This window comes from Nicotiana tomentosiformis, chromosome 11 (assembly GCF_000390325.3).
Source record: "Nicotiana tomentosiformis chromosome 11, ASM39032v3, whole genome shotgun sequence".
NCBI classification, from domain to species: Eukaryota; Viridiplantae; Streptophyta; class Magnoliopsida; order Solanales; family Solanaceae; genus Nicotiana; species Nicotiana tomentosiformis.
In genome coordinates, this window is record NC_090822.1 from 65,087,204 (window position 1) to 65,098,914 (window position 11,711).

An 11,711-nucleotide genomic window follows, 5' to 3' on the forward strand; every position below is an offset into this window, starting at 1 on the left:
AGGAGATGTTTTGGGAGTGTCTCCCTCTCGGATAAGCCTGATGGATCCTTATTGGTCCTATTCTTCATCAGTTTCTATCACATTCACTCCCTCACCCTTGTGATCAGGAAGAGGGTTATTATGGACATTCAGTGTAGAGTCATTCTCGTATATAACCTTGGTGTCAATCAGTGTCTGGATTTTTTCTTTCAACATGCGGTAATCCTCGATAGTATGTCCCTTCGTGCTTGAATGGTAGACACAAGTCTTGTTGGGGTTGACTTACTGAGAAGGGTTTTTAATAGCAGTTGCAATATTGGGAGTGACATAACCAGAGGCCTTCAGTCTCTCATATAATTGGGCTATGGGTTTGGCGATAGGGGTGTATTGTCTGGGAGTTCTACGGTCGAAGCTTGGTCGGGGTTTTGGGTAGTTTTGGTGGGGGGAAGAGATGAATGGTAGTATGTTGGCTGGGTATTTGTAGGTGTGGTAAGTGGTGGCAGGTGAGGGTTGGTATGTTGGTGGAGGTGTCTGATAGGTAAGGGGAGACTTAGGGCCCTGGGCTACCATCACAGCACCCGCTTCCTTCTTCTTCGAAATGCCCCCAGACTGTAAGGTTTTATTGGTAGCTTGAAGCGCCTCAAATTTAGCCACCATACCACTCTTGATTCCCTCTTCTATTCTTTCTCCCAACTTGATGATGTCATAGAACTTGTAATTCTCTATAACCATCAATCTTTCATAGTACTGTGGATCCTAAGCTCTGACAAAGAATTTGTTCATTTGTTGCTCTTCTAGTGGAGGCCTCACCATGGCGGACTCTAATTCCAGCGAGTAGCATACTCACGGAAGGTCTCTGTTGGCTTCTTCTTGAGGTTCTGGATATAGAAAATGCTTGGCACGTTTTCTGTGTTGAACCTGAAACTATCCATGAAGTCAGATGCCATACTTACCCAGTTATCCCACTTCTTTGGATTATGATGAATATACCAGGATAAACCATCCCCGGTAAGACTTCGCATGAACAGCTTCATGCGAATTTGTTCGCTCTTTCCCATTCCTACAAATTTGTCACAATAAGTCCTCAAATGCACCTTGGGATCACCGGTGCCATCAAATATCTTAGGAGGTTTATAACCCTCCGGTAGTTTCACGTCTGGCTGGATACACAAATCTTCATAATTTAACCCTTCGACACATTTTCCTCCCTTGACACTCTACTCTTCCTGTCAACTTCTTTAACAATTCAGCCATATTTCGGATGAGCAGGTCCTTCTCAGTTGGTTCGGGTATGTATAGTATTTGCGGTGAGATGTGTGGTACGGTCTCCACATATATCGGGTTGCCTTGGTACGTTCCTGGGACTTGAGTATATGGGTGATCATTGATTGAGGTTTAAGGTGGATAGGGGTAGGTTGTGGCACGTTCTGAGGGGTATGATAAGTAGTTGTTTGTGGGTACTGAGTCGTGTGATGGTATTGTTGAATAGGGGTGTTAATGGTGGAGGGTTAAGGTTTTGAGGGGGTGTGGGGTTGTGATATTGATGTGTTGCGGGAGGATTTCGTGGAGCTAAGGGTGGTGGATTTTGGGTTTGTGTGTTTTGGGGTGGCGTTTGATTTTGGGTGGTGGTGTTCTGATGGTTGATGTCAGGGACAATTAAAGTAAGGGAGAGGTTTGCGAGATTTCGGACCTGCTCAAGCTGGCCTTGTAACTCCAAGACTTTCTGCTCTAACCGCATTTTGTCCTGAAATACTTCTTCCGTCTAAAGTCTCAACATTCTCTACTATAGTAGCGTTGTCTTTTCGATTACTACTCAAATTGTCCATCTTATCTTTTTTTTTTTTACTTTTGCTTTTGGGGTCATTAGGTGGAGGACCTATGGATTTGGTGTGGTATGTTGACGATGTCAGAATGCACGAACCAACCTTTAGGAATGGGAATAATTAAAAGAAAGAAAAACAAAAGGTAACCAAGTCAGTAGGACGAAATAAAAGAGTGTTTGCAATATTTAAGCAAGTAACACGTAAGGCATGCAATAGTTTGCGTCCTAATTTGGGGACCTCATTGTGCCTGAGGTAGGCCTAAGCGACAAGTAGTCTTGGAGAAAACTTATGCCAACACTGCCTCATTCCATTAATGCAAAAAATAAATCAAACCAATCTTTACTAAATCGAAATAATAATATGAAGTCACAAAGGGCATGAAGCCTTATTACATCAAAATCTAACGAAATCTAACTAGAAAGCAATAAAGAAAATTTCCTTCTAATCTATTTGGTCCCAGAAGAACCTTCTCCATGCTTTGCTCTTTCAACTCCATCAATCATACTTCCCAGGTCACGCATGTCGAGCAGAAAGTAAGCCATTGCCAGCTTCCCTCCTTCATCGTAGCCCTCACCTTGGCAATCCCAAAGCCCATTTATCATATTTCCCTCCAGCTCTATCAACCCTTGCTCTAGGTGATCCAACCTCTCTGTCGACTTATTCGCAATCTCTTTCCATTCTTTGATCGCCTCCATATCCATCTTATGTTGTTCCAAATGCTTGGCCTCATATTCGAACACTCTTTTGTGTATCCTCTTGTACTTTACCTGAGCCTCAACCACCTCATCTATGATTGTGTATTTTAGATTGACCCCTAGTTTAACGTCCCCGGTTATGTCATCCTCCAACCATGAAAGGTAGTAATACATATGATCGGTGTGGTACTTGTCTGGTTCGATAGTCTCTCTGTCTACAATGATCTTTTGGTTCCACATGTGCTAGGCCTCGAACCTGAATAGAATAACGTCACCTTTGAAGCCTACCTTATACTGAACCATATTCGAAACCTGAGGTATGACCTGCTTCCTCCCAACTTCCCTCATTACCCTTATAGGAGCATAAGGGTAAATGCCTCAAAACTCAATCAACACCAGACGAGTGGTCCCTTTGGATCTGATTATGAACTCTCTACTAGGAAACCACTCGAACATCCAATGAACTTGTTCGTTAGTCAGATTACGGAAGAAACGTACCCACCCTTCAGAATTCTCGGGCTTTGCAAACCTATCCGAAGCAAATGTCATCTTCTTTGGATAATTACTGGCGATATAGTCATTCAGTGGTCTACGCAAGAGCTCCTAACGGTAATTTCCAAACTGAAAATGCTCAAGCAGCCAAACATGTAGTAGAAGATTGCAACCCTCGAAATGTCCAAACCCATGTTTACACCGATCCAAGGCTCGGTACATCTCAACTAGTGTCATAGGGATGATGGTGTATTTCTGCCCCTCGATCCCTTCTATTTCTGCCAAACCTGGGAATTTCATACTTCATTTTCTGCACACAAATAAAAGTTAGCCCTTTCCCCCTCCTGATTCGATTATTTATGTAATAACGGTCAACATGTTGGAATATTTTTTTCAAGTAATGCACATAGCATGATTGCGTCCTTTGGGATTGTGGAAATCCTATTGGACTTTGGATAAGGCTTGTTTGAGTGGATTAATGCGTCGATGACGTCTTAATCCATACTAGGTTTAACATGATGTATGTACATTTTAAATCAGAGTGAGGTTTCTAAGAGGGTCTAGACGGATACTCCCAAGTGGATGACTTAAGAGGGAAAGGCACAGGACCGTCGACTACACCGCTGATCAACTAGTCTGCCGCTAATAAGCCTTTCCAATTAAAAAAGGGTGTTTTAGGAAAGCGCTAAAACTCATCAAGCGTCGCTATGTTGAAGGCACGAGTGGAGTATGATGTTGAAAGCATGCAATTATATGTAAATTTAATAACATGTTGACAGATATTTTGCATAGTGAAAGCACGTAAGGGTAGTAAATAAAGCGATAAAAAAAACAAGAGAAAGAAGGGAAAAAGGAAAGACGGAGGAGAGAAGTTAGCATAGTTTACAAAAAAATTGAGAACATAATAAAATGAAGCAAATAGAGGAGAAGGGATGGGGAATCCATGATATAGCAATTTCAAGCAAATAAAGGGAGTAGGAAAAGGGATGAAAGAAGTCAAATGATCCAACAATCCACACAAGCAAAAATTCATTATGGTAAGAGCCTAAATATATCCCCAATAGAGTCGCCATGCCGTCGCACACCGTTTTCTCACGAAAGCGGATTTCGACATGTGATAATTCTTTTAAATGGGTATTAAAAGAGAAGAGTCGTCACCTAACAATTTTGAGGTGCGTTAGGGTGTAAATAACTCTGTTTGAACTAGTCCGTGTCACCAAAGATCGGGTAAGGGCTCAAATTACCTCAAAGAGAAGGGGTTAGGCACTCTTCGAGGTCCACAACTATGGGTCCCGGCCAAATTCTATACTCTGTGCGGATTATCCTATGTGATCATATGAATTACAACAAGGGATTCGAACAAGTAAAGAAGTGGGTCACAAGATATATCCTGGTTTGGTCTAACTTTGCATAAATAGGTACATAGATATCAATTATGGGGGTGGGGGTCCTAAGTTTTTCAGCCTAAAGAATCACCCCGTACAATATAAATAATATTTCGCAACTCCCTTAGATATAAGGGTTGATCATATTATTCAGCAAGCACATACTATTATCTCCTGCCACCCAATTACTATCTAAAAGTTGTTTACCTAAAAGCGTTCTAATTCAATTCTAAAGTGTGCCCTATGCGTTCCTTAACCGTCCCATGCCTATGGTCCAGGAGGCTTTGGACCTACTACTACGGCGGTTCTAGACTTCCTTAGGATGCTCAAAATGATAAAACTAGGCACACAACCAAAACAATTAGGACTGCACATAGTTAACAATTAAGATCTCGAGTTGGCCTCCTCATATACATACATATGCACACAGACAGTTATGAGCTTAGGCTAACAACATTCCAAATTATTAAACAGGCGACTGTGGATGGGCAGATTTGAAGTCTGAATATGTTGAATGGTGAAAGACCTATAGACATGATTCTATATGATTGATCGATTCAAGGGTTGATATAGAATTCTACAAGCAGACTGTTTCCACCAAGCTGCTGATTTTAATACATGGTTTATTAAGACCATATAGGAATGATCTCTAGGCGACTTACGACTGGGCAGTGAGCACATTGAAAGTGCATAGTTATTCATCTTTGATCCTATAGACATGATTTCTAAATGAGTAGTAACATCACATAGGCATGATATCTAGACAATAATATTCGGGCAGCAAAGTAATTGAGAACATACAGTTGTTTTATTTATTCCTATAGGCATGTTGTCTAAGTGGTAGTACGAGAAGAAGAGAATAGCGATAATAACAGCTTTTTTACTCAAGTTGAGAGCCTACAACTATGGTATCTAGGTGAGTCACATAATTTAAAGAAGTAGCACAAGCATGCATTTTCAGTTGTTTGTATCGAACTCCTATAGGCATAACATCTAAGTGCAACAAGTCCAATTTCAGACCCTATAGGCATGCTCTCTAATGTTACAAGTCATTATATTAGACTTAAGCCATATTTTCTAAGTGAATAGCATGTATACAGATAGTTTCACAAAATGAGACGTGGCAAACAAAACAATTAGGGTCCTATAGGAATGTTTTCTACCCATTCATGCAAGAGATAAATATCCCAGTTCCCCCCCCCCCTCCCATTTTCACTAATCCCCAATTGTTCGTTGTTACAAGTTATTACAGGCCCAAGAATGAAATAATACTGACTTGAAGATGACAAAATACAGACTGAAACAAATACAAGCCCACTAAAGCATTTATAGGCCCAACACAAAAGTAACCCAAGGATATCCCCAGGACTTCAATAGCCTTACTCTCTGGACAAACATCAGGCCCAAATCACAGGCTCACAAGGACAACTAGAGTGCACCTGAATCTAGTGCCCAGGTCCAACAATACACATGGTCCAATTCCAGGCCCAACGAATAACTTAATTACCCAAATGGATGCCATATTTAGCTATACAGGGGACAAAATACTCATAGAATAGCTTAAACACTTATTTCTTAGAGCAATAGCCATCACCAGCTCTAGCCAAGACATATAAACAGGATCATGCTAAATTGAAAGACACACAAGACACATATGAGGAAAATTTATGCTTTGTAATTCCTGAAACAAAATTTGATAGTGACAGGATTGGCCATCATAGGATAGTAAACCATTTCAAAGAGTAAAGCATGATTTAGAACCAACCTAGTTAGATGACAGTCTAGCCGAATCATAGATAAGAAGCAGGTAGAATACAATCTCCATATGAAGGTTTTAACATGAGAGCCTAATGAGAATGTAGTTACAAACAGCATAACAACATGCTAGTGGGTACAGTTTGGCAAACATATTATTAGTTGAACATGAGACTTAACATTCTAAGCATTGGTCATGGCACAAAGATTCCAAAGAGCTCATGGTAGGTAAAAGAACACATCAATTGTAGGCTAACAGGACAGGCAGACATCAGGACTCATGGTGGGAAAAAGAACACATCGACTCTAGGCTAATAGGACATGCAGACATCAGGACTCATGCCAGTTGACCATACATAAGAAAAGAAGTTAAACATTGAAATTTACCCTAGAAGTCTTAGGCACTGCTAAATAGTGTGGGATTAACAAGTCGAGGAGTACAATCATCAGAGTTACCAACAATAGAGCAACATGTTTGGCTAAATATTAACACAATATTTGACACATTAGGTTCATGTAGGCATAGATCAGGGAAAGCAATAGATCATACATAAAGGATTCAATAGAAAAGAGACTTGTTAAGGCAAATTCTGGGCAAGGACGAGTTCCTTAGAAGTTTCAGTACAAGAACCCAAAGCTAAATATGAGAAAAAACTTATAACAATCACCCAATATTGGATTCGAGCATACATAAACATGATAGTCTAAACGAGCTTAAAAGTCAAAAGTTTTCTGAATTGAATACACAAGATGAACATATACAAAATTGTACAAATTTTGATAAAATGCAGAGTTATAGGGGAACTTCAAGGCCAAGGTCGACATAATGTCATATTAGTTCACAAAAGTTCAAGTAACACAAATGTACAGAAGCATAAATACAAACAGGGAGAGAATAGAATTGCAAAAGTCTAAGCACTCACCAGTTTGCAGATTTAACAAGCAAATAAAGGAGAAAACCAAGTGCCAGTAACAACTCGAGAATCAATAGCAAAGAGAGAACAACAGGACCCCAAACCCCAATGCGTCAGAGTTCACAGGAGCTTCAGACGAGCCCCGAGCAGTGCTCGCACTAGGCAGGTCAGTAGGGCGGATTCCAGTGGCCTTGGCTTTTAGCCGACCAAAATCAAGAGTTTCAGAATAGTATAGAGTGAATGAGAATGAGAGAATAATAGTAATTAGTGTCCGTATGGGAATTAGGGAAGGGGTTTATATAGTAGTTAAATTTAAACAAACAAATAAGGAAATCAGCCAATCAAACATAATAAAGGAAAGAATATATCTCATGCACACCTGAACCAGTAAAGGAGGTAAAATTTCAAGCCCTATTTGGAATCGGATTTAGGGAAAATCTTCCACAAGACCTAATCACGAAGGAATCAACGGAGATACGTCATAATCAAGAGGATATTTCCTCTTTCTTAGTGTGTAAAGACACAATCGTACCCAGATCCATAGGGTCGAAGCTATATCTAAGAGAATTGGCCTTGCCATAAGTGAAATGGTAACGAAAGTTACCATAACTGGGCGAGAAGAAGGTAAGTAAGATCCGCGTATGACTTTCCACTGAAAATGGAGATCGGGAATTCAAAACTAGTTTTTGCCCTATCATCTGGGCGGATTCCTAATTGCCAAAAACCCTATTTTTTTTTAGCAAATATACCACTAGGTTATATATAATAATTCACAAACTGGGTCAAAGGTACAAACTATCCAAGTACAAAGAATTGAACAAAACCAAAGGCTATTGCTACCAAATACAATGGAACAGTAGCGTAATGATTAATGGAAATTACAAAGAAAATAATTTGAAACATCCAATTGCTGCCGACAATAATAAATCCACATACCAACTACAAACAATTCCATGTAGCACCAACAATGCTCTCATCAGGTGCCATTTATTGCAATCCAATGGAGTACGTATGTATTAATCCACATGCCGTAAAGAATTGGTTGTCGGATATCCTCAATATGGTGCTAAATAACTGAAATTCCAGCGTCGAACTTGTTGTGATGCATTCATCTTCAAGCTTCAAATGAGTCTGTTGGAAACTGAAACCTACCATGTTTAAGTATTGAATTTGTAAGTTGTCGAACAACCCTCAGAATGAGCATGGTAACATGCTAATACCACTGGGAAATGATACGATACCAAACAGTATGCATATAAGAAAAGCGCGATGGAGGATCTCCCAGGTTGGCTAGGGTTTGGTCTTAGGGAGGGAGAGAGTGTATGAAGGCGGCGGAGGCGGAGAAGTGTATCTAGGGTTCAGGGGTAAAGGATATGAGGAGAGTGAGAGTTTATTATGGGTCGCTGATCATTTGAGATCAACGACCGAGATTAGAGGGTGCTAGGGTCGGGTAAAACGGGTCGCTAATGGGGCAGAACGATTGGGTCATTTGGTTTTGGGCTTCTGGGGCAAATAAGGGATGGACTTGTTCATTTGGACCTTAATTAGTCCGAAAATTAGCCCTATATTGGGCTATAATTTAAAATACACAAAATTCATTAAAATAAATTATAAAATGGCTATTAAATAAATAAAAATATTATTTAATACATTAAATACTTAAAAACAATAAATCAGAGTTATAAAAGTATAAAGATGCTATTTAGACATAAATAATACAATGAAATGTAATTACTATGAGAATATAAGATATTATTGCAAATAATGTAGATAATAGGTCAAATGCAAATATAATTACATAAAATGGAGTAAAATATTATAAAATTAATGTGGGTGCAAATAATAAAATTGGATGATTAAGTCACCCTAAAATAATTTGAAGGAATAATTAATAAATATTTGAATAATTTAAATGCAAGAAAATCAATTTTAAAGCCTTAAAAATTATAGAAAATACTTATATGACCCCTATAAATTGCGTAATAGTACAAAATGATATTTTGAAAGTATATGGAATGCTTTAAAATATGAGGGCAAAATAGGGTATCAACAGGTTTAATTCTTAGTTATCAGTTATCAGTTCAGTTTCAGTGTCAGTATTTATAGTTCTTTCTTTCAGTTGCTTTATATACCAGTGCAATTCAAATGTACTGACATCCCTTTTCGCCTAGGGCCCGCATCTCACGATGTAGGTAATGATTTACAGGTTGACGATTCAGAGCGCTAGGATTCTCGTACTAGTTGTTTGGTGATCCCCAGTTCTTTCGGGGCATTATCATTACTTTATAGTATTTTAGTATTTACAGACAGTTAGTGTCCTTAGTACTTCATTAGAAGCTTCATAGACTAGAGTAAGCGCTAGACAGAGTCGCAGGCTTTTCATGTTAAGCAATATTGGCTACAGATATGTTTCAGACTTATATTAATATTTTCGTACTTTGATTTATATCATTCAGACTTTCAGTATATCAGCATGTGTTAGTTTATTCTTCGGCATTCAGTATGTTATGATATCACATATTGATTCAGCCAGCCAGTTGGTTCGCTCGGTCATATGTAGTCAGGTATCGGGTGTCATGTTTCGTCCAGGCCCAGGTTCGGGGCATGACACGGCCAGCTGGGACACTTACTAGTGACACTGAGGCGATTATTAAGGCTCATGTTAGTTGTGACATTGAGAAATGGGACAGAATTTGTGGAAGTACCATCTAAAAAGAGAAAGCAAGCAACCTTTAATAAGAAACAAGCTCATGTGGAAGATAAGACACTGCAAGTGTACAAGAGAAGTCAGAGAATGAGGCAGTGGAAAATCCACCACAACCTACAGTGGCTAATTACCACTGCCTTTCCCTTAGAGATTGCAAAAAGTGAAGGACAGTGTTGCATACAAAAAGTTCCTGGATATTCTAAAATAGGTGAAAATCAACATTATATTGGTGGATATCTTGCAAGAAGTGACAAAATATGCAAAATACATTAAGGAGATTGTAGAAAATAAATGGAGGTTAGCTGAGTTCGGAACTGTAGCACTCAAGGAAGAATGTATTTCGAGAACTCAAAGCAGTTACTACAAAAGTTGAAGGATCCAGTGAGCTTCACTATTCAGATTTCAATGGGTAAGCAGGTAGTTGAGCGATACTAGTGTTATCTTGGGGAAAGTATCAAATGTTATGCCCTTGTCTGTATTCCCTAGAACAGTGATCTTACAGTTGGCATATCGATCTCTAGATAATCTGGAAGGTGTGATCGAAGATGTGTTGGTTCATGTGGGGTCATTCATATTTCCAACTGACTTCATTATTTTATATTATGAACCTGATCAAGAAGTCTCATTTATTTTGGGACGATCATTTTTATCTACTGGTCGCACCACCATTAATGTTTATGAAGGCCAGATTACTATGATATGAATGAATGAGTAGAAGTATTCAATATGTATAGAGCACTAAAGTTGCCAGCTCATGATGAATACTTAGCCATGATTTCAGTTGTGGAGGATAATGTCGCTATTGTGATACCATATATGACTCCCGTAAATCCCCTTGAAGATCTTTATTATGAGATGAAGAGAAAAGTGAAGATGAGCTAGTGGGGGAAATTGAGCAAGTATGTAACATGACATGTACATGTTCATGGGTTGGGACGGTTTGAAGAAATTGATAGATCATTGACATTGGCACCACCCAAGTCATCTACTAAAGAAGCTCCAAAATTGGAGCTTATGCTCTTACCATCATACTTGCGCTATGCTTACTTGGGAAATTCAGAAACTATACCAATCATCATTTCATCTAGTATATCTTAGTTGCAAGAGGACAAGTTGTTGCAAGTACTATAAGAGCATAAGACAACTATAGGGTGGACCACTACATGTATTAAGGGAATCAGTCCTTCATATTGTATGCATAAAATATTGTTGGAATATTGGCACATGTCAAGTATTAAATAACAGAGAAGGCTAAATCCTATCATGAAGGAAGTAAGGAACAAAGAAATTATCAAATGGCTCGATGTTGGTATCATTCTTTCTATTTTGTATAGTAATCGGGTGAGTTAGGTATAATGTGCACATAAGAATAGTGGGATGACTATTGTGACAAACGAGCAGAATGAGATCCTCCCTCAAACTGTGACAGGCTGGAGGGTATGTATTGATTATAGGAAGCTCAATAAAGCTACGCGCAAGGATCACTCTCCCCTTCCCTTTATTGATCAGATGTTGGATAGGCTAGCAGGACACGAGTATTATTATTTCCTAGATGTTTATTTGGGGTAGAATAGATTGATATAAATCTGGGAAGATCAAGAGAAAATGACATTCACCTGCTCTTATGGTACTTTTACTTTTAAGAAGATATCATTCGGACTTTGCAATGGACCGATCACTTTCAGATGTGCATGATGGCTATTTTTACCGATAAGGTGGAAAATTATAGAAGTTTTCATGGATAAATTTTCAGTCTTTGGGTCATCTTATAATAATTGCCTGAAAAATCTGGCGAAGGTACTAGCGAGGTGTGAAGAGATGAACTTAGTGCTAAATTGAAAAAAATATCACTTCGTGGTGCAAGAAGGCATAGTGTTGGGCCATCGAGTGTCTGAGAATGGAATTGAAGTAGATGAGGTGAAGGTTGAGGCGGTTGAGATATTTCCACCACTAATTTTTGT

The 11,711-nt window shown here is 39.0% G+C and overlaps 1 protein-coding gene across 1 annotated transcript; it reads right to left on the reverse strand.

Moving 5' to 3' along the window:
• Positions 1-800: 800 nt before the first annotated feature.
• On the reverse strand, positions 801-1,805 carry LOC117276390 (uncharacterized). The gene is made up of 2 exons (XM_070189355.1): positions 1,713-1,805; positions 801-1,139 (listed from the first exon to the last, which is right to left on the reverse strand). Exons 1-2 carry the CDS (start codon positions 1,803-1,805, stop codon positions 801-803), a joined length of 432 nt encoding a protein of 143 aa, XP_070045456.1.
• Positions 1,806-11,711: the final 9,906 nt, after the last annotated feature.